General features: G+C 38.9%; 1 protein-coding gene across 6 annotated transcripts in view; it reads left to right on the top strand.

Annotated features, from left to right (window-relative positions):
• LOC135110851 (DNA repair endonuclease XPF-like) overlaps positions 1-18,178 on the top strand; it is a 178,520-nt gene extending 160,342 nt beyond the window's left edge. For all 6 annotated transcript variants that reach the window (XM_064023457.1, XM_064023453.1, XM_064023456.1 and 3 more), the window contains 2 exons: positions 7,365-7,460; positions 16,574-18,178. In XM_064023457.1, the coding sequence (XP_063879527.1) occupies positions 7,365-7,460; positions 16,574-16,828 (351 nt within the window). In that variant the 3' untranslated portion in view covers positions 16,829-18,178. The remainder of the gene's footprint in view (positions 1-7,364; positions 7,461-16,573) is intronic.
• The last annotated feature ends 6,297 nt before the right edge of the window (positions 18,179-24,475 follow it).

Below are 24,475 nucleotides of genomic sequence, written 5' to 3'. Positions count from 1 at the left end.
TAAGTTCAAAGATACTTAAAATTTTTATAGTAAAGTTAGTTTAATTGATACATGTCCAACTCAAGTCAGGCAGCATTCAAACTCATGAGGGGTTGGGGAGGTGCTGTGGATGGTTTTTAGTTTATGAGACTAATTCTTTGGAAAGTCAGGCTGATTATGCCTCATGTTTATTTGTGTTATGAGAAATATACTGGTTGTATGAGTTTAAAGGAATAATAGTAGTAAATTGTTGAATTATGACTATGTTTGGAGGTAGAAGTTACTGCATTGTAAATGTTTTTAGGTGAACATAGAATATTTTGTTAGTTAAACTTAGAGCATGAGAAAGTTGAATCATATAAGTAGGGGGAAAGGAAGTAGAAAGGAAGAAAAAATGGCAAGTTGACATATAAATATACATATACATATACAGTATTAATCCTAGTTAACAAAGGCACTTATATTCTCAGCATTACAATTGCCAGTCATTAGAGGGTTATGTTATCATTGCTAGCACTTTAGCATCCAAGTTTTTTTTTAAATTGTAGTTCTCTGAGGATCCTTTTTTTTTTTTTCTTTTTTTTTTTTTTACAAAACTGACCATAACATTTCAAATGCAATTTTGATGGCTAAGAAGTCATGCCAAATTAAAAGATGTATATGAGCTTTTGTAGCATTTCATCTGAACTTTTCAAAAGTGAAGTTTGTACTGGTTTACTCACTACATTAAATCTTAGATCCCCCTTCCTAAAAAATTTCTAAAAATTCTCATCACCCTTCTATGCTGCCCTCAACATCCAGAGCCATGCTGCCAATGTCCACCATCATCACTGCTGGCATCAGAATCACTGGTATTAGTTCACTTGTCCATACATGTGGTTATAACAGAGCGTTGTGACTACAGAGAAACCATTTCTTCTGTGAAGTCATAATACTCTGTTCAAAGAACCTTCCTTCTGTGCTCAAACATGTAAATTATCACCAAATCGTTCTGAACAATATGTAACGCACTCTCCACTTGTTCAACAAAATGGCTGTAATCTGAATCTTATTCAGCAAGCAACCCTTCTACTTCCTCTGCCATGAATGACCCAAAATTTTTCAACCCCCAAACTCATCAAATATAAAAAAAAAAATTATAAAATTTCAATCAAACAGCAGTTTTCTTCTACTAGACAAAGCCTTGCAATGAACAAGAAGAACATGGTGGAGGTATTGGGTAAAACCCTTGCAACACTTACAAGCTAATTCCAGACATAAGGTGCAGACAAAAAATGTTTTTGTGCAGTGAGTCCAGTTTGTTGCTGCCTGGTGGCAGTGAAATCTCACAAAGATTTCTGTATTGGCACCTTCTGGCAACACTGGTTGCTAACCAGGGTTGCCAGGTGGTCAAATAAATTTTTTATTATTATTACTATAATTATTATTATAATTAATATATATATATATATATATATATATATATATATATATATATATATATATATATATATATATATATATATATATATATATATATATATTTATTTATTTATTTATTTATTTATTTTTTATTTATTTATTTTTTTTTATGTAGGAAAGACAATGGCCAAGGGCAACAAAAATCTAATAAAAAAAATGCCCACTGAAATGCCAGTCCCATAAAAGGGTCAAAGCAGTGGTCAAAATTTGATGGATAAGTGTCTTGAAACCTCCCTCTTGAATGAATTCAAGTCATAGGAAGGTGGAAATACAGAAGCAGGCAGGGAGTTCCAAAGTTTATCAGAGAAAGGGATGAATGATTGAGAATACTGGTTAACTCTTGTGTTAGAGAGGTGGACAGAATAGGGGTGAGAGAAACAAGAAAGTCTTGTGCAGCGAGGCTGCAGGAGGAGGGGAGGCATGCAGTTAGCAAGATCAGAAGAGCAGTTAGCATGAAAATAGTGGTAGAAGACAGCTAGAGATGCAACATTGCAGCATAAGAACATAAGAACATAAGAAATAAGGGAAGCTGCAAGAAGCGACCAGGCTTACACGTGGCAGTCCCTGTATGAAATATACCTACCTACAGTAAAATCCCTCTCATCCGGCATTCGAGTATCCGGCAGCTTCAAGTATCCAGCACATTTTTCCCCAAGCCTTAAAATCAATAAAAAATCAATGTGTACTCATAAAATCGATTAAAATTCCCGCGCAAGGCATACTTTGTCCCCTCGCCACCAGAGCGCACTGCTTCGCGCCACCCGCAGCCCACTGCACTGTGTTTACTCAGTGACTCAGTCCCGCGTGTGCACTGTTTATCGCCTGATGCCTTCATCATGCCTAAAGTTGAAGAAAAGAGGAAGCGTGTTGTGCTTACACTTCAGCAGCTGATTAGATCAGCTGATCTTTGTTATGGTAAGATGCGTGAGTGTAGGATGGTGATTGTGGTCATAATTTCACTTCTATTCAAGTATCCGGCAATATTCAAGTATCCAGCATGTCGGTGGTCCCGTTGATGCTGGATAAGAGGGATTTTACTGTATTTACATCTATTATCCCCATCCATAAACTTGTCTAATCTTCTCTTAAAGCTCTCTAGTGTCCTAGCACTAACAACATGATTACTGAGTCTGTTCCACTCATCTACCACTCTATTTGAGAACCAATTTTTTCCTATCTCCTTCCTAAACCTAAATTTTTCAAGCTTGAACCTGTTATTTCTTGTTCTACCCTGGTTGCTGATCCTAAGAATTTTGCTTACATCCCCCTTGTTATAACCCTTATACCACTTAAAGACTTCTATCAGGTCCCCTCTTAACCTATGTCTCTCTAAAGAATGTAAATTTAACAGCTTCAACCTTGCCTCATAAGGAATACTCCTCATCCCCTGTATCCTTTTAGCCATTCTCCTCTGTACTGATTCTAATAGACCTATATCTTTCCTGTAATGTGGGGACCAGAACTGCACAGTGTAGTCTAGATGAGGTCTGACCAGCGCCAAGTATAACTTTAATATTACTTCCGGCCTTCTACTTTTAACACTCCTAAAAATGAATCCTAGTACCCTATTTGCCCTGTTTCTGGCTTCTATGCATTGTTTCCCTAGACGGATTTCAGAGCTAACTATAACTCCTAAATCTTTCTCGTACCCTGTACCTACCAGAGTTTGGTTGTCTAATGTGTACCTATTGTGTGGGTTTCCTCTACCTACACTAAGTACTTTGCATTTATTGATATTAAATTGCATTTGCCATCTATCCGTCCATTCACTCATTCTATCTAAATCTGCCTGCAACACGATGGCATCTGATTCTGACCTAATTAATCTACCTATCTTTGTGTCATCTGCAAATTTACTAACATCACTACTAATTCCACTATCCAAGTCACTGATATATATTAGAAATAACAATGGTCCTAATACAGATCCCTGTGGCACCCCACTAATTACATGACCTCACTCGGATTTTGAGCCGTTTATTACAACTCTCTGTTGCCTGTTACTGAGCCATAACCCTATCCAGCCTAACACCTTCCCATCTATCCCATGTGCCCTAACCTTTCTCAGGAGCCTTTGATGGGGTACCTTGTCAAATGCTTTACTAAAGTCCAGATACAAGATATCATAACTATCACCATTATCTACTGCCTTGTACACCTTACTGTAAAAACTTAACAAGTTCGTCAGGCAAGACTTCCCGTTCGTGAAGCCATGCTGTGACTGATTTATCAAGTTATGTTTGTCTAAATGTTCCCTAATGTTCCTCGCTATTATTGACTCTAACATTTTACCTACAACTGAAGTTAAGCTGACAGGTCTATAGTTAGACACTAAAGTTTTATCCCCTTTCTTAAAGACAGGTACTACATGAGCCTGCCTCCACATTACTGGTACCTCACCCGACTCCAGTGATTTCCTAAAGACAGAAACTAACGGCTCACTAATAATTGCATTTATTAAGTTATTAATCTTTGCATTCCTTAAATACTCTGGGATATATTTCATCAGGTCCTGGTGTCTTGAACTTTTTTAGCTTATCTATCTCCTGTTTCACTATCTCTCTAGTTATGGAAATATCTGTCAGCTTCTCATTCTCATCTGCTCTAAACACCTGTTCACTATTTGTTAAACACCTGTTCACTATCTGCTAAACACCTGTTCACTATCTGAAACACCTGTTCACTATCTGAAAGACCTGTTCACTATCTGGAACACCTGTTCACTATCTGTGCACTATCTGCGGCGATGAGAGAGAGGCTGAAGACAGTCAGTTGGAGGAGAGGAGTTGATGAGACGAAAAGCTTTTGATTCCACCCTGTCTAGAAGAGCAGTATGACTGGAACCCCCACAGACATGTGAAGCATACTCAATAGATGGACAGATAAGGCCCTTGTACAGAGTCAGCAGTTGGGGGGTGAGAAAAACTGGCGGAGAAGTCTCAGAATGGCTAGCTTCATAGAAGCTATTTTAGCTAGAGATGAGATGTGAAGTTTCCAGTTCAGATTATAAGTAAAGGACACACCGAGGATGTTCAGTGTAGAAGAGGGGGACAGTTGAGTGTCATTGAAGAAGAGGGGATAGTTGTCTGGAAGGTTGTGTTGAGTTGATAGATGGAGGAATTGAGTTTTTGAGGCATTGAACAATACCATGTTTGCTCTGCCCCAATCAGAAATTTTAGAAAGATCAGAAGTCAAGCGTTCTGTGGCTTCCCTGCGTGAAATGTTTACTTCCTGAAGGGTTGGACGTCTATGAAAAGACGTGGAAAAGTGCAGGGTGGTATCATCAGCGCAGGAGTGGATAGGACAATAAGTTTGGTTTAGAAGATCATTAATGAATAATAAGAAGAGAGTGGGTGACAGGACAGTACCCTGAGGAACACCATTGTTAATAGATTTAGGAGAAGAACAGTGGCCGTCTACCACAGCAGCAATAGAACGGTCAGAAAGGAAACTCAAGATGAAGTTACAGAGAGAAGGATAGAAGCCGTAGGAGGGTAGTTTGGAAATCAAAGCTTTGTGCTAGATTCTATCAAAAGCTTTTGATATGTCCAAGGCAACAGCAAAAGTTTCACCAAAATCTCTAAAAGAGGATGACCAAGACTCAGTAAGGAAAGCCAGAGGATCACCAGTAGAGCGGCCTTGACGGAACCCATACTGGCGATCAGATAGAAGGTTGTGAAGTGATAGATGTTTAAGAATCTTCTTGTTGAGAATAGATTCAAAAACTTTAGATAGGCAGGAAATTAAAGCAATAGGACGGTAGTTTGAGGGATTAGAATGGTCACCCTTTTTAGGAACAGGCTGAATGTGGGCAAACATCCAAAAAGAGGGAAAGGCAGATGTTGACAGACAGAGATGAAAGAGTTTGACTAGGCAAGGTGCAAGCACAGAGGCACAGTTTCGGAGAAAAATAGGAGGGACCCCATCAGGTCCATCAGCCTTCCGAGGATTTAGGTCAGCAACAGCATAGAAAACATCATTGTGAAGAATTTTAATAAGTAGCATGAAGTAGTCAGAGGGTGGAGGAGAGAGAGGAACAAGCCCAGAATCGTCCAAGGTAGAGTTTTTAGCAAAGGTCTGAGCGATGAGTTCAGCTTTAGAAATAGATGTGATAGCAGTGGTGTCATCTGGCTGAAATAAAGAAGGGAAAGAAGAAGTAAAGTTATTGGAGATATTTTTGGCTAGATGCCAGAAGTCATGAGGGGAGTTAGATCTTGAAAGGTTTTGACACTTTCTGTTAATGAAGGAGTTTTTGGCTAGTTGGAGAACAGACTTGGCATGGTTCCGGGCAGAAATATAAAGTGCATGAGATTCTGGTGATGGAAGGCTTAAGTACCTTTTTGTGGGCCACCTCCTATCATGTATAGCACGAGAACAAGCTGTGTTAAACCAAGGTTCGGAAGGTTTAGGTTGAGAAAAAGAGTGAGGAATGTACGCCTCCATGCCAGACACTATCACCTCTGTTATGCGCTCAGCACACAAAGACGGGTCTCTGACACGGAAACAGTAGTCATTCCAAGAAAAATCAGCAAAATACCTCCTCAGGTCCCCCCAACTAGCAGAGGCAAAACATCAGAGGCACCTTTGCTTAGGGGGATCCTGAGGAGGGATTGGAGCGACAGGACAAGATACAGATATGAGATTGTGATCGGAGGAACCTAACAGAGAAGAAAGGGTGACAGCATCAGCAGAAGGATAAAAGGTCAGGAAAAGGTCAAGAATGTTGGGCGTATCTCCAAGATGGTCAGGAATACGAGTAGGGTGTTGCATCAGTTGCTCTAGGTCATGGAGGATAGCAAAGTTGAAGGCTAGTTCATCAGGATAGTCAGCGAAGGGAGAGGAAAGCCAAAGCTGGTGGTGACCATTGAAGTCTCCAAGAATGGAGATCTCAGCAAAAGGGAAGAGAGTCAGAATATGCTCCACTTTGGAAATTAAGTAGTCAAAGAATTTCTTATAGTCAGAGGAGTTAGGTGAGAGGTATTCAGCACAGATAAATTTAGTTTGAGAGTGACTCTGTAGTCGTAGCCAGATGGTGGAAAACTCAGAAGATTCAAGAGTGTGGGCATGAGAGCAGGTTAAGTCATTGCGCACATAAACGCAACATCCAGCTTTGGATTGAAAATGAGGATGGAGAAAGTAGGAGGGAACAGAAAAGGGGCTATTGTCAGTTGCCTCAGACACCTGAGTTTCAGTGAGGAAAAGATGATGAGGTTTAGAAGAGGAGAGGTGGTGTTCTATAGACTGAAAATTAGATGTTAGAATGCAAATGTTGCAGAAGCTAATGAAGAAAAGTTGAGGGGGATGTCAAGACACTTAGGGTCGTCGACAGACAGGTAGTTCGACCTGGGGACATTTGTGGTCCCCTCCCCAGATGGGAACTCCGAGGCTGGTGTAGGAGTTGCCATAATAGTTTTGAAATTTTTGAGTGAAGGGTGTGTGTGTTATTAAGTGTTTGTAGTTTTGTGTGGAGGAAGAGAGTTGTCTTTAGAGGGCAGGCTGTGACTGCCCCCTTGTGTTGTGAGACACAAAGGGAAACATTCAGTCAGGTCACAGCTGGGTTTAATGATAAGTTCACAGCACCCCCTGAACTGTGCTTTAGACCTCACTGGGAGTAATTATCATTTCAGCAGGTGTCTACTGCCTATTCTCTCTCTCTCTCTCTCTCTCTCTCTCTCTCTCTCTCTCTCTCTCTCTCTCTCTCTCTCTCTCTCTCTCTCTCTCTCTCTCTCTCTCTTTATTTTTGTTTTTACATATTTGTGTATTAGTTTTGCTGAATTATCCTTTGCACATTTATGACTCTTAAGGGATATTTTTAGGTGCATTTTTTTACTCATTTATTTATTTATTTATCTAATTTTTTTTTCATCTCTTTTCTTTAAATAATTTGATATATTATTCTTGTTAACAAAGTATAACTCACACAGGCTGGCAGAGAAGAACCAGCTGTATCACAGGCTGAGGCTATCACAGCTGAGACCAACCCAGACGTCATCTCTGAGCGATATAATCCACAAATAAAGGTAATGTACACATGTAATGTAATATTGGTCTCATTAGCCACAAGACAACAGAGAAGATGAAAAACAAAGTGTTAGGTAGAATTAATGAAAAGATTTATACATGGGCAGGTTATCAGTATGTCACTAGCTGCTGTGCATCAATCTCTTCACTGTGCAAGCCAAACTAAATGCCATGCATAACTTTCTTGGCCATGCAAGTCAAACTGACTGCTGTGTAAGTCACATTAACCTATTTATGTCAGGCTCCTGGTTGTTCAAGTTAAATTTACTTTTATGTGTCAGTCTCTTGGTTGTTCAAGTCAAACTAATTGTCATGTGGTCAGCAGGAGACAACACAGTCACAAAATGGTCACCACCAATAGAAAAGAGGAATGTGTTGTACTAATCTATATTTTTTAGTCTTTCACACCCCTTAGTGTCAGAATTTGTTATTTTGTGTATAAATGACATTTGGGTAAAGGCAGATTTGCAGCTAAAATTCCAAAATAACAATGTGGAAACTGTCAAAATCTAAGAAGATACCTTCTGTCCATTTTTTTTATTGTAGCCTTCACTCCTCATGTGTTTTAACTTTCACAAAAAGCCTTTTGTATGGAACATTTTCAAATTCTTTCACATCATCAAACAAACCTCAAACAAAAAAGAAGAAAAACTAAGTGGTTCATTAAGGTAAGTGGCCAGTTAGATGGAGGAGGAAATCCTTATTATTGATTGTATTGAGATGAAAATATTATGAGAAGTCAGGACCACAATAGAATTAAGAACTGCTATGTAAAAGTTTCCCTACCTCCCACCCCCTCTTCCACTCACTCCCCTTCCCCATAAAAAAAAAAGAAAAAAAAATTTTTAATATATCTCCTACAGTTTATATTGTAAAGTCATGTGCTTCAAAAGAAGGAAAGGTAATTCTGTGGTCTTTGGTGTAACAATGGCATTTGTACATATGCCATATATATATATATATATATATATATATATATATATATATATATATATATATATATATATATATATATATATATATATATATATATATATATATATATATATATATATATATATATATATATATATATATATATATATATATATATATATATATATAGCAGAACCTCATCCACCGAATATATCCCATTCTGAACAACTTGGTTTTCAAAGAAAAATTTGAATTCATAATTGCTTCGGTTGCCATACATTAATTCAGTTTTTAAACAGTTTCTTGATTTCAAATATTACAAGATGTAGCAAAAGCTGCCATTTATTACTAATCTATAGTTTCTATAAATATTTCTTTTGTTTTTATATATTTGGAGGAGAGATACATAGGGTAAGACAGTAATTTGATCTTAAAAATAAGTTAAATGCGATCCTGCTGAAGAACCTCGATGTAAACAAACAAGGTTGGCTCTCAGGAGTAATACCAAGCTTCCTGTAATGTAAGATATCCAGTAATACAATAGAGATGAAAAAAAGGGAGATGGAAAGAGAAAAAGAAAACAAAGAAATGAGAGAAGAGGTGACAAAAATAGTGAAGTACTGTGAAGAAATTTAGAAACTCAAGGAAGGGAACGAAGGATTAAAGGAAACTGCAAGAGAGAGAGAGGTTAGGGTTGGAGAAGTAAAGGATTTAGTGACAGAGGAAGTAAAAAAATTGGAAAGAAGAGAGAGGACATCAACATAAGGTGGACATGAAGGAGATAATAAGACAACAGCAAGAGGAACACAATAAGGACATGGAAAAGCAAGTGATTCAAATAATAAAGGAAAAAAAGAAATCTTGTGAGAGACACAGTACAGAGAAAGATGTGTGTGGTAGTATTTGGGGTTAAGGAGAAGAACCAGCCCATGAAAATAGCTAGAGAAAAAAGTGAAAAGGGCTAAGGAAATTATAGCAGAAGTGGTGGAGGAAGGAGAGGGGATAATCGGACAAATTGAAGATGTTTACATTAACGGAAAGTTCAAAGAAAATGGAACAAGATCAGTGAAGATAAGATTCATGTCACAAACACCAGCGGAACATGTCTTTTAAAGAACAGGAAAATTGGCAAAAGTAGAAGGAATGAAGGAAATATGGATAAAAAGAGACATGAATGAAGAAGAGAGAAGTAAACTGCAAGAACTGAGAGTAGAGGCACAGTCAAAAAAAAGGGAGAGAACACAGGAACAAGCGAGAAGATTCACCTGGAAACTTGCGGACATGAAAGTCAGGAAATGGTGGCACAAAAATGCCATGCAAGATCACCAAGCAGAAGTTTAAAGATCATGTATACTAATTTAAATGGTTTGGTGTTGAGCCTATTGGAACTTAAAGACTACTTAAAGAACAATAAACTAAATGTGGTATGTTTAATAGAAACCAAACTGAAAGAGGAAATAAAGTTGGGATTTGCAAAGGAAGGATATAGCACATGGAGGAGAGACAGAAAAGGAAAGGGAGGGGGAGGAGTGATGATATTGGTAAAAGAAGATATTGTTGAGGAAGTGGAATATGGTGATGGAATGGTGGAAACCTTGAGTGTTGTGATTAAGATCAAAGGAAGTGAAAAAAGGAAAACCATTGTGACATACATACCACCAAATACTAATGCACGGGAGATCAATAAATTTAAAAGTATGCAACTAGAAACAAAAAATAGTATAGAGTAATTGATAAGGAAAGTAACAGTGCTCTTAGTAGGTGACTTCAACACTAAAGGAATTAACAGGGAGGAGATGGAAGTGAAAGTGTCAGGTCATGGAGTGAAGAACTTATGCAAACCATGAAGGTGAATACAATGAGACAGTGGATGAATGAACCTACAAGATGCAGAGAAGAAGAACCATGACAATTGGACTTTGTGTTTACAAAAATCCCCAATCCAGTGGGAAGAAGTGATCATATGACAATAGAAATAGTACTACAGGAGGAAACAGTGTTGCACAGAAAAGAACAATTTAGTAATGGGCGACAGAATTATGCTAAGGCAAACTTTGCAGAACTTAATAAATTTTATGGAAAAATGAACTGGAAAGAGCTACTTGAAGGTAAAGTTGTGCAAGAAAATATGAGATATTTTTGAGCAAGTATAGAGAGGAGGTGCAACAGTTTGTACCAAGTTATAAAGTGAAAATCAGGAAACATGGATGGTATAATGCCAGGTGTATAAAAGCAAAAAAAAAAAAAAAAGGACAGGGCATGGAAGAAAATGATGAGACAACTGAACAGAAATGCCAGAGAAGAATACAGAAAGGCAAGGAATAAATATAATCAAATAAGAAGAGAAGAACAAAAACTTTGAAAGTGACATAGTAAGAAAATGCAAGGAAGAACCCAAACTCTTCTACAGATACATAAATAGGAAAATGAAGCATAAGGGTGACATAAATAAGTTAAAAAAGGGATGGAAGAATTTATGAATCTACTGAGATGAGTGAACTAGTGAATGAAAATTTTCAATCTGTGTTTACAAAGGAAACTGAATTTGTGGCACTGAAAGTGGTATCACAGAATGAGGGAATACAGGAGATGCAAGTAAAGAGAAACTGCAGGAAGAGCTGGATGTTGGAAAAGCTATGGGACCAGATCAAGTAAATGGATGGATATTAAAAGAATGCAGAGAACTAATAGAAGAACCCATGTGGGATTTAATGAACAGCTTGTTGAGAGAAGCCAAAGTACCAAAAGAATGGAAAAGAGCTAACATAGTGCCAATATACAAAGCAGGAAATAAAATGGAACCATTAATTTATGGACTGCTGTTGCTAACAAGTATTGTAAGAAAGCTTTGTGAAATAGTAATTAAAGACAGATGGGTGGAATGTCTAGAAGATGAAAACATAATTACATAAAAGCAATTTGGATTTAGGAAAGGGAGATCCCGTGTCACAAATCTACTGAGCTTCTATACGAGAGTAATAGATGGAGTACAAAAGACGAATGGGTCTCAAAAAAACATTTGATAAAGTTCCCCTCAAAAGCTTTTTGCGGAAGCTAGAGAATGGAGGAGGACCAAAGGGAGGAACATTAAGATGGATAGAGGATTATTTACAAGGGAGGGAAATGAGAACAGTAATCAGAAACACTAAATCAAGTTGGCGCAGAGTGACATATGGGGTACTGCAAGGATCTGTGTTGGCACCTGCTATGTTTCAAATATATGTAAATTATATGACAGAGGATCTAAATAGTTATATAAACCTTTTCACTGATGATGCAAAAATAATGAAAATAATAAAGGATGAAAATGACTGCAAGGAGTTACAAAAGGATATTGACAAAATACATACATGGAGCCAAAGATGGAAACTAGAATTTAACGCCAGGAAGTGCCATGTGTTGGAAACAGGAAAAAATAAAAAGAGACCTCCATGGAAGTACAAAATGGGAGGAGAAATAATGATGAAAAGTAATGAAGAAAATGATTTGGAAGTAATGTTCAGGACACACTGTCACCTGAAAGACACATAAATGGGATAATCAAATCTACGTACAGCTTGTTAACAAACATTAATGTGCCGTTTAACTATTTTTATAAAGAAATGAAGAAAATTATAACATGCATGATACGTCCTAAATTGGATTATGCAGCAGTAGTTTGGGCTCCACATAGAAAATAAAAAGACATACAAAAACTGGAACGAATACAGAGGATAGCGACGAAGATGGTACCAGAATTGAAAGACTTAAGCTACGAAGAAAGACTTGAAGAGACGGGTTTACGAACACTACAAGAGAGAAGAGAAAGAGGAAACATGATAATAATGTACAAATTAGTAAACAGTATAGAAAGAAGAGACAGAAATGACTTGGTATCCCAGATGGAAGAGGGAGAGAGACAGATGAAAGCACATGGGAAGAAAATAAAGAGTGGATGCTCAAGCAACATCAAAAAGCTTCCTGTATAGAGCTATTGAAATCTGGAATGATTTGAAGGAAGAGATGGTTGCGGCAAACGGTGTACACGTTTAAAGAGAAACTGGATAAAATATGGTTATGGAGACAAGACAAAGTGAGCTTTGACTCGTGCCCTGTACAATACAACTAGGTAAAATACACACACACACACACACACACACACACAGAGAGAGAGAGAGAGAGAGAGAGAGAGAGAGAGAGAGTTGCGGTTTCTTAGCTAGTGATCTTGATGATGGCTGATGACGCAACTCTCTCTCTCAGATAAGTTGAGAGAGAGAGAGAGAGAGAGAGAGAGAGAGAGAGAGAGAGATGTCATTGGCTATAGTCAAGGTCACAGACTGGCTGTAACACAGTCGCAATCCATCTCTTAAACATGCAGGGCTGCGTTCAATACCTCAACTCAGGCAGTCCAGGTAGCCTGTGGCCCAACTGAATGGTTTTGGGGACCTTCTTGGATACTATGTAAACAAATCATATCGACATTGCCATGGAAACAGCCACATTCTACCCAACTCTGTAGCAGTAAACATACGGCTGACGCTTATCCACTTGGTGATTTGTATTACAGAACACTTACTGTGCTCGGCGATGATATTCTTGGTGAAGATCCGTTAATAATATCATTCCTATTTCCATGAAGTGCTAAAATCTACATCATGTTGCCGCTATTGACTGACTCTCCAATCCCTCAGTTGACAGGACTCGAATCACATCGTTCAAGGATTGGCTGAGTTCACCAATTACGATTCTCCTCTGGCTGTAACCCAGTAACGCTGAATGGCTCGTGTTATTGGCCAATCACCGCAGAGACATCCTTGGCCTTGCTCTTACGATTGCACGTAAGCGTGTGTTGGACTAGAGAGAGAGAGAGAGAGACAGAGAGAGAGATTGTGGCTGTTAGATGGCCAGAGGGTGACCCTGAAAGTGGCCGGTTGCGCAGCTCTCTCTCTCTCTCTCTCTCTCTCTCTCATAAGTTAACAACACAACAACACACACACACACACACACAGACACACACACTTGAAAATAGGAGAGAGAGAGAGAGAGAGAGAGAGAGAGAGAGAGAGAGAGAGAGAGAGAGAGAGAGAGAGAGAGAGAGAAGATTTAATAAATATCTATAGAATGATAAATGGTATGGAAGATGTGGACAAAAAATGTTTTATAAATTTAGACAGTACAAGGGGACACAGTAAGAAGCTAAAGAAAATTAACTATAAAAGAGACATCAAAAAGTATAGTTTTCCTCACAGAATGTGAACAAATGGAATGAACTCAGTGAAGATGTTGTCAGTGCCGTAACTGTCCATGTTTTTAAGAACAAACTGGATAGATATAGAGACGGGATACTATGAGATTACTTCCCTCCCGTAAACCACAACTAGGTAAAACTAGGAAAACACACACACACAGACACACACACGCACACACACACACACACACACAGAGAGAGAGAGAGAGAGAGAGCACTGCGTCAAGGTCGCTCACTGGCTGTCTTTACTTTCCTCCAGACAGCATGGTTATAGAAAATTATGATAATTCAAACACAACACATAAAAAGAGCAAAAAACATGGAGCAATGAACTACACGTGTTGTTACACTGATGTAAACAAACTGATCGCCTGCAACAAGCGATCAGTTCTCGAAGCAGTGGCTTGTGTCCAGTGTTGCCACAACTCCATCAGTAGTACACGGGACTTTCAAATTGAGTCAGCTGCTCCAGATTTTGTCCGCTGCTTTCGAAATCCATTAAAGCGAGGTCCGTAGTACCGAGGTATGAGTGTATTTAAGACTTTACTTACTAGTGCATGTAATTGCATGTACGCAGATATTGTAGTCATCTGCAATAAATGAACGGGTATAACAACAATATAAGTATGGTTGGGCGGCCATTTTGTTGTGACGTCATCAGAGCAGAGCGCACTTCCACCTAGGTTTGGGTAAACCAGTCACCCGAGTAGGTGAACTGTGCTGCATAAAGAGTGTTCAGTTAAGAATGAGGGATTTGGTAAACTAGTGAGTGTCACCAGGAAGAAGCAATAGACGTTTCCCCTTCTCACATAAAGAGCAATATAAAAAAAAATAAATAAATAATTTGTGAGCTGGAGATATGAAGCACCCGTCTTGGCTGTGGGAGCATCTGTCATAAGCCATAAAGACAGGATAGACTGGTGGAATGGATTAATTCATTTTACATTGATTTCAATGGGGGAAAATAGTTTAGTTTCTTTTTAATATTTCGGATTTCGTACAGCATTCAGGAACGAATTAAGTTCGAAAACCGAAGCTCCACTGTATGTGGAAACAACAATTTTAATTGAAAATAGACAACATGAGTGGCCTGGTGAGAGTAATGTGTATATCTAACCGAAACAAATATCTGACTGGCCCGCCTTAGTTGAAGTGACAACTAGTTAATTCCTGCTGCAGTGTCCATGCCACTACGTGAACCTGTGACTTCTTGTATTCCTCTCCTGTTACGCCAGAGCAGTCCTGAGAGATATTTATTTTGGTGTTCGATTACTTTGCCATGTTACTCACTTCCTTAAAGAGATGCCAAAATCCCCACGAAAATAACTATATCCATATATCACGATGTTACTGAGTATGTTATGTCATACTATATAGTACAGTTTTTTTTTTTTTTTATCTTTATCATTGTCCAAACCAATAGATTTTAGACTTGTGATATGCCGTATTGGAAATAGTGATAGCAGTATTACTAAATAATCACAAAAAATATTTGTTTTGACCAACTTCTCAAAAAATTACCGTATATTTCGGCGGATAAGATGACTCAGATAAGACGATCCCCAAATTTCAGTCAGAATTTAGTGATTTTAGCTGCTATCGGTGGTAAAAGATGACACCCAAACTACCAAACCATCTGTGAAGTCTGGGTTGGTGAGCACCAGACAACCAAGACAGTAATATATAAAGTGCTTTCATCAAGTGCAAAACTAAACCTAAAATAAAATTCCCACCAGTTGTTTTTGTACATTTTCATAAATAAGGATGGATGGACAAAGATGCTAGAAAACTATGTGGTACAATGAGTTTTCCTAAACATAAAAAAAAAAAAAACCCTTGCCTTGTGCCACTTGTGTGTGTTGGACTGTCAGCTGTAATCTTCTGTGTATACTATTTCTTTTGGCTAGATACACCGACGTTCTTGAATTTTTTTTTTTTTCTCGCTATATGGACTTTGTCCTTATACAACATTGTAAGCTGGAGAGATTCATCATACTCCAAATTTGCTTTCCTTTATCGTTTAGCTTAGGGTTTCATGCCTTGAAGACCTTTATATAGCTCCTCCTTCAGCTTTTGGAAAAATTCACACACAGCCTCCTGCTTTATCCATTCGTATACAATGCCAGCAGAGGTTTGTAGTTGTACTACATTAAGTTTTGTTTACACACTTTTCAAAGGGAATATGTTTCAGTGCATTTTCTCAACTGAACGCACCCCAGTTGACAGTGTGTCAGCCAGCACTCCCGCATTTTAAGACCTAAGGATATTCGTAAAATAGAGCAAGCATTCGGTGATTTTTAAATGTACCGTAATTTGCGAAGTTTCATAAAATAAAACAATTGTTCGATAGCCTTAAAGGGGTCATTATACCAGAAATTCGGTAAACAGAGATTCGTTATATCAGCAGTTTACTGTATATAAAAACGTAATATTTATTTATTTATTTTTTATTTTTTTTATTTATTTATTTATTTTTTTTGATTGGGGGATACTAGAACAGATTAATGTCATTTCAATTAATTTCAATGGTGAAAATTTATTTGACATACAACAGGCAAATTTGAGATAAGAGCTCTGTCACAGATCGCATTAAACTCTTAAGTCGAGGTACCATTATCTGTCTCTATTTATCTCTCTCTCTCTCTCTCTCTCTCTCTCTCTCTCTCTCTCTCTCTCTCTCTCTCTCTCTCTCTCTCTCTCTCTCTCTCTCTCTCTCTCTCTCTCTCTCTCTCTCTCTCTCTCTCTCTCTATATATATATATATATATATATCACAAAGCATTATTTGTTTTAATGCCATGATATATTATGTTTCAGTGAAAACCTGTTTTAATTAGTTAATAGATTTGTAGGTAAGTTAAGATCAGATAATTTCTGATAGAGTTCAAATATGTCTAGAAAACAAACTTTTATGAACACAATTATTGACTTTCATTCATGATACTTTTAATTTTCTCATTTTCCTTTACAGGATTTTGTCTCAAAGCTTCCAGGGATAAACACTAAGAACATGTACTCAGTTCTGAACAAGGTTTCAAGTTTACCAGAATTACTGACCCTCTCCAAAGAACGACTGAGTGAAATCTTGGGTAGCAGCACCAATGCTGAAGCACTGCACAACGGCCTTCATCAGTGCATAAAGCCTCCTGACCAATTTCAAGACACTAAAAGAGGAGGAAAATTCACTAAGAAGGGGAGAAGAAGATTTCAGACAAGGCTTACTTGATGAACTATAGTAACTCTTATGAATAAAATTGTATTCTTTTTGAAAAGTGCATACAGTCATGTGGGTGAAATGAGTTCAGATTAAATTATTGCAAGAAAAGGACAATATTTGATGAACTATAGTAACTCTTATTAATAAAATAATTGTACTCTTTTGAAAAGTGCATACAGTACTGTGGTTGAAATGAGCTCAGATTAAATTATTGCAAGAAAAGAATAATATGCTTGTAAGTTTCTGATAACTGTTTCCTAATTTTTTATCACAGTTACAAAAAAAAAAAAAAACATTGATCTTTTCATTAGAAAGTACCACACTTTCACATGTATAGGTCGAATACTGAAGGTAAAATACTTGGGTAAAAAACTGCTTTACCAATTTAACTCTTTTAAGATGGTTGAGATGGTAAGTACATACGTACCTAAAACCTCAGATATTTAAGCCAGGAGGCATGAGTGGTAGATGCAATGATGGCTGCTCATGTTCCCATTAAATATGGTGGTTTAGCATTGAAATTTGTTACTCCATTACCAGCACAGCACTCCAAAGTTGACTGATTTTTAGTTGAATAATGTTGAAAGTTGCTGCCCTTTATATGTTAAGAAAATAACCAAAAAACAGGTCAACCTATATACAAGGTATATCATAAATTGTTAAACTACGTATAAGATTTTACCATAGATCTTACTAATTTCGTAGCCAGAAACTAAGAGTTGACCTATACTCAAGGTCAACCTAAACACAGTGAAATATGAAAAATACAGTTGCAGTGTAAAGGTGTTAAAAGAATAAAGCACATGACCTTTAAATTGCTAAGAGACTCAAAAATATGTGCTGTAATAGATGAGTAATCATTGCAGTTCCCACAGGCTAGATGAGAGATCTGTGGATTAAGGGTGAGGGTTCACTCTGGGTGAACCTTCACATTGCTCCCCCAGCATCACAGCATCAATTCCACCTCTACTCTGTAACCCATCTCCCACACAGTGCTGCTTCAAAGAGGAAGAGATACAACAATTATGTGCAAATAGCAGATAAGTTATCATAGAGAGGAAATAAAAGTGAATCTAATTATGAAGAGATAGGATGAAATAGGTTCTCAAATAGTGGTAGTTGACTGGAATAGACTTAGTACTAAAAAGGAATTTTTAGTGTCAATGCAATAATGATTTTTGAAAGACTGGACAAATGTACAGATGAGGATGACAGGTGAAAACAGGAAGGCATGTTTTATACAAGGATTGCTGCATGCAGGTTGGAGAGTGCTGGCTTGTGTGGCACTCTAGGTGAACCCGCACATTGCTCCCCCACCATCACTTCAAGAAATAAAAATCACCAGAATTCAACACTAAATTTTGTTATAATTATTAATTATTACTTAACCTCTCATTCTTACAGCAAGCATACAAAAACATACTCCCAGCAATTCAGGTTTGGAGATTTGATACCACCATATGTGGCACCAATCCCAGGTTAAATGATATTTACCTTAATGGTTGCAGACTTATGAAATATGAAGCATCTAACGCTGCACAGGCCTGAGACTTATTAGGATACTTAACTGAGTTGTCCATTTGGGTGTAGAGAAAGTAAGTTGATGAGTGGAGCAGTTGGTTGCTGTGCTGGTGTATAATTGGTTTGAACACACTTGGTTTCGGATCCTACTCAACTTCAGATACCAACTTTTTGAGGGGTTTTCAGATTTAATTTAATAATGAACACCTATTGCCATTATTATTATTCTCTTGTATTATACATTAATTCCAAGTTACTCCTGTCACAGAGAAAATGATAATGCAAATATTTACAAATATAGAAAATTATAAGGAAACGATATTAAATTAAACTGATTCTTAATTTTATGCACCACAAGTATAAGCATATAGTGATAAACTGCAATGAATATTAGTGGATAGTAGATAAAAACTAAGGGATTAAAAAGAATAGATTGTAATAGACACTCACTACCTTCACCACCATCACCATCACCATCACAATTCCCACCCCACCATTACTGTCACTATCACCACTACTACTGTCGCTCTATTTTTTTTATTTATTTATTTATTTTTTTTATTATTATGTAGGAGGGATACTAGCCAAGGGCAACAAAAATCTAATAAAAAAAAAAAGCCCACTGAGATGCCAGTCCCAGAAAAGGCACCAAAGTTGTAGTCAAAAATTGATGAAGAAGTGTCTTGAAACCTCCCTCTTGAAGGAATTCAAGTCATAGGAAGGTGGAAATACAGAAGGAGGCAGGGAGCTCCAGAGTTTACCAGAGAAAGGGATGAATGATTCAGAATACTGGTTAACTCTTGCATTAGAGAGGTGGGCAGAATAGGGGTGAGAAACAAGAAAGTCTTGTGCAGCGAGGCCATGGGAGGAGGGGAGGCATGCAGAAGTCAGGCATTCTGTGGCTTCCCTGCGTGAAATGTTTACTTTCTGAAGGGTTGGACATCTATGAAATGACGAAAAGTGCAGGGTGGTATCATCAGTGTAGGAGTGGATAGGACAAGAAGTTTGGTTTAGATCATTGATGAATAATAAGAAGAGAGTGGGTGACAGGGACTGAGGAACATCACTGTTAATAAATTTAGGAGAAGAACAGTGATCGTCAACCACAGCAGCAATAGAATGGCCAGAAAGGAAACTTGAGATGAAGTTACAGAGAGAAGGATAGAAGCTGTAGGAGGGTAGTTTGGAAATCAAAGCTTTGTGCCAGACTTATCAAAAGCTTTTGATATGTCTAAGTTTCACCAAAATCTCTAAGAGAGGATGACCAAGATTCAGTAAGAAAAACCAGATCGCCAGCAGAGCGGCCTTGATGGAACAAATACTAGCTGAATACAGGCTGAATATAGGCAAACTTCCAGCAAGAAGGAAAGGTAGATGTTGACAGACAGAGCTGAAAGAGTTTGACTAGGCAAGGTGCAAGCATGGAGGTACAGTTTCAGAGAACAATAGGAGGAACCCCATTAGGTCCATAAGCCTTCCGAGGGTTGAGGCCAGCTAGGGCATGGAAAACATCATTGCAAAGAATTTTAATAGGTAGCATGAAGTAGTCAGAGGGTGGAGGAGAGAGAGGAACAAGCCCATAATTGTCCAAAGTAGAATTTTTAGCAAAGGTTTGAGCGAAGGGTTCAGCTTTAGAAATAGATGTGATAGCAGTAGTGCCATCTGGTTGAAATAAAGAAGGGAAAGAAAAAGAAGCAAAGTTATTGGAGATATTTTTGGCTAGATGCCAGAAGTCACAAGGGAGTTAGATCTTGAAAGATTTTGACACTTTCTGTTAATGAAAGAGTTTTGGCTAGTTGGAGAACAGACTTGGTATGGTTCCGGACAGAAACATAAAGTGCATGAGATTCTGGTGGTGGAAGGCTTAAGTACCTTTTGTGGGCCACCTCTCTATCATGTATGTATAGCATGAGAACAAGCTGCGTTAAACCAAGGTTTGGAAGGTTTAGGTCGAGAAAAAGAGTGAGGAATGTACGCCTCCATGCCAGATGCTATCATACAAAGACGGGTCTCTGACATGGAAGCAGTAGTCATTCCATGGAAAATCAGCAAAATACCTCCTCAGGTCCCCCTAGCTAGCAGAGGTAAAACGCCAGAGCCACCTTCGCTTAGGAGGATCCTAAGGAGGGATTGGAGCGATAGCACAAGATACAGATATGAGATTGTGATCGGAGGAGCCCAATGGAGAAGATAAGGTGACAACATAAGCAGAAGGATTAGAGGTCAGGAAAAGGTCAAGAATGTTGGGCATGTCTCTAAGACGGTCAGAAATACGAGTAGGGTGTTGCACCAATTGCTCTAGGTCGTGGAGGATAGAAGACTTGAAGGCTAGTTCACCAGGATGGTCAGTGAAGGGAGAGGAAAGCCAAAGCTGGTGGTGAACACTGAAGTCTCCAAGAATGGAGATCTCTGCAAAAGGGAAGAGAGTCAGAATGTGCTTGACTTTGGAAGTTAAGTAGTTAAAGAATTTCTTATAGTGAGAGGTATATAGCACAGATAAATCTAGTTTGAGAGTGACTCTGTAGTCATAGCCAGATGGTGGAAAACTCGAAAGATTCATGAGCGTGTGCATGAGAGTAAGTTAAATCGTTGTACACATAAACACAATATCTAGCTTCGTTTCGAAAATGAGAATAGAGAAAGTAGAAGGGAACAGAAAAGAGGCAACTGTCAGTTGCCTCAGACACTTGAGTTTCGTGATGAAAAGAAGATGAGGTTTAGAAGAGGAGAGGTGGCGTTCTACAGATTGAAAATTAGATCTTAGACTACGAATGTTGCAGAAGTTAATGAAGAATAAGTTGAGGGGGTGTCAAGACACACAGGCTGTGACTGCCCCCTTGTGTTGGGAGACACAAAGTGAGGTCATAGCTGGGTTTAATGAGAAATTCACAGCATCCTCTGATCCAGTGTTTTAGACCTCACTGGGAGTAATTATTTTTTTGGCAGATGCCTACTGTCTTCTCTATTTTAAGTGCTTTTTTACGTTGGTAAATGAAAAAAAAAAATGCATCTGAAGAACACTATATAGGGAAAATAAACGGCATTTACAGAAACATGTAATTTGCATGTTACTAACGTGTTAGGTACCAATACGCTAAAAAGCATGGAAAGTATCCTATATGGGAAAACAAAACAACATTAATAAAATCGTGTTTATTGGTTCTTTTTGAGCTACTTACGTACAAAAACGCTTAAACTCATGCAAAAAAACCGTCTATGGAGAAACATTAACATTACAAATAAAGTATATTTTCAATGTTTTTGAGCTTCTTACGTAGAAATGCCATCAAAATAATTTATATGGGGAAACAAAAAGATATTAAGAGACATGTATTTTAAGTCTTTAGAGCTTCTTAAATACAAAAACGCGAAAACGCAAAAATAACACTATATGGAGAAATGGAACAATATTACCAAAAACGTGTATTTTGAGTGTCATGTACCAAAACGCAAAAATGCATGTAAAGCATCATCTAGAGGGAAACAAAACTACCTTTTTGGAAACATGTCTTTGAAGTGTTTATATGGGTATTAGGAACCAAAATGCTCATATGCATGGAAAGCTCCTTATAGAAAAAGAAAACAATATTACCAAAAACGTGTATTTCGTATGTTTTTTAGTTACTTATCAGTAGTTGGGAAATTGCCATGGGGGTCGCCCCCCTGAAAAGGCTTGCTACCTAGGTCACCATTGCATGGGGACCTAGGTGGCAAGCCTTTTCAGGGGGATCGACCCCCCTGGCAATTGCCCGGAGTGGCGATCCATTTCAGGATGGAGACCCTGGCTGTAAATAGGGTGTTGGGGAATGGGAGAGGGGAGGGGGAGGGGGGGAGGGGAGGAGGATGGGGATCCTACCCCCACCCCCCAGGAGCGACTCTGATGGCATGCCATATTGTGAGTGGGGACCTGATCAAGCTGCAAATGGGGAACTGGCAGCAGTTTTCCGTAGACTTCAGTGGCAGTCCATTTCAGGATGGAGACCCAGGCTTGGGGAGGGGAGGGGGGTGATTCACGACGGCAACACCAGGGGGGGGGGGGCGGAAGTGGGACGGTGACGGCGATGCTGACGGAGAGGTGGGGAGGCGTGCGTCCTTATCCTTCGGTGACGATGGAATGACTAAATGAATCAATGATGGTGGGTGGAAAATAATTGAATGAAGATGGGGGTAGACTGGCGGCCGGACGTGTAAGCCGCCCACCACACACGCGTGATTTATGGGACTCTCTTGGCAAGCCATGTAGGTCGCCCTTTCACTCACGTGTTCCCTCCGACGGCTCAGTTCATTCCAAGGTCGTCGCCACTGGATGGTCAAGGTCGGGTGGAAGGGGAATGGGGTGGGGGAGGCTTGCACGTGTCAGGAAAGTGGCAGGTAACGCCGCCAGGCTCCGTGCGGCCTCACGCCACCAGGAACCATGCGGACTTTTTTTTTCTTTTTTTTTTGGGTGGGAACGGGAAGTTGAGGGTTATAGACTAGCGCATGCACGCCACACGCTAGTCGCCCGCGCGAATCCTGGACAGTCTGGGCGGCGAGACTTGCCATCACGTGTTCCCTCCGTCATCTCAGTACACCCCACCCGTTACCTGCCCATCCTTTTTACCTGGAGGAAGCGTCTGTGGATGACCTTAGCGGGTGGCGGCCGCCTCACACTTTCACTGAATTTTTTCTTTTTTTTTTGGGTGGGAAGGGGAAAGTTGAGGGCTATAGAATGGGCGGTCGCGGGTCCTGGACGGTCTGTATCCTCCGACATCTCAGTACATTCCCCCCTATGGTCAAGGTCGTCGCAACCGCCCCACGTGATCCCGTCACCTGTCATCCTTTTACCTGGACGAGGTGTCCGTGGATAGCTGGAGTGGGGCAGTTGCCTCTTCCACTTTCTCCGACCACCAGCAGCGTGGCTGACATAATACTTATGCCGGATGGTCGCCTTATTATTATTATTATTATTATTATTATTATTATTATTATTATTATTATTATTATAGCCGGCACGTGTTCCCTCCGATATCTCAGTACATTCCCCTATTGTCAAGGTCACCGCGACTATCCATGCTGTATCACTATAATCTCCAGTCTGTCGACGTATATATTTCATGAAAAAGTAAAGTTTAAAGTCAGTCTCTTAGTTGACAGGGATTAAAAAACATGTCATTGAGAGATAGTGACGATATATACGTATACCTATCTTCTCTTGCATGTGGTAGGTCATTTCCCAAAAACACAACAACAGAATTTGAAAACAGAATCTTACCCATTCATTTAGACACCGGCAGGGATTGTGAAGTCGGCCTGTGTAATATTTTATTCCCTAAATATTTCTACTGCATTACGGAAAAGGATCCAAATTCCAGTATATCGTTCTATGGTCGGGTTAAGCAGTCAGACTTTGATATGTATGAATATAATATGTATACCTATCTACCGGAAAGGAATATCATCTCCAATTTTACCGATAAGAACATACCGGCCATAACTAAGGCGATTAATGGACAGATAGTGAGAGAACTTCAAGCAATGTTGAATGACTCCTTTAAGATCTATTTCCCTTACTTGGATATAATTATTTATGACCACGACTTGAAGCGGGTCGTTGTGAATAACGCGATTGTCCCTCCTAATGACGATCGTATTTACAGTGATATAAGTATAAAATTTGCATCGCATATAGCTCGCATTCTGGGTTTCAATCCAAATTTTCACTACACCGTCTACTTTCAAAGATCTGGCGACGTCATTTCATCTTCCAGCGCGAGCGAAGCTTCCTCCTCATCACCCATAAAATTATTTGCTCAATACGTACCGCGAGCTGATGCAGTGACGGATTATATGTACGTTTATACCGACATCATTTCCCCCATGCGATTTGGTAACCAACTAGTTAATATATTAGACGTCATACCACTCCCCGGCGACAGCACCATTAAAGGTGCGAATTCAATTACGTATAAACCACTTTCTGTATCAACTATAGAGAGTGTGGCCATCAAAATTGCTAATCAAAGAGGCAAACCTATTCGGTTTGAAGATGGGGAAAACAGTGTTACTTGCGTGTTACATATAAGACCACGTTAACTTTTCGTCTCGGACGTAAATTTTTGAAGAGAATCGATCAAGGTGGGATAATGGGTGGAGTGG

This window comes from Scylla paramamosain, chromosome 21, assembly GCF_035594125.1.
Source record: "Scylla paramamosain isolate STU-SP2022 chromosome 21, ASM3559412v1, whole genome shotgun sequence".
NCBI lineage: Eukaryota > Metazoa > Arthropoda > Malacostraca > Decapoda > Portunidae > Scylla > Scylla paramamosain.
Note: the sequence above shows the minus strand (reverse complement) of the source record. Positions and strands in the feature narration are given on the sequence as shown.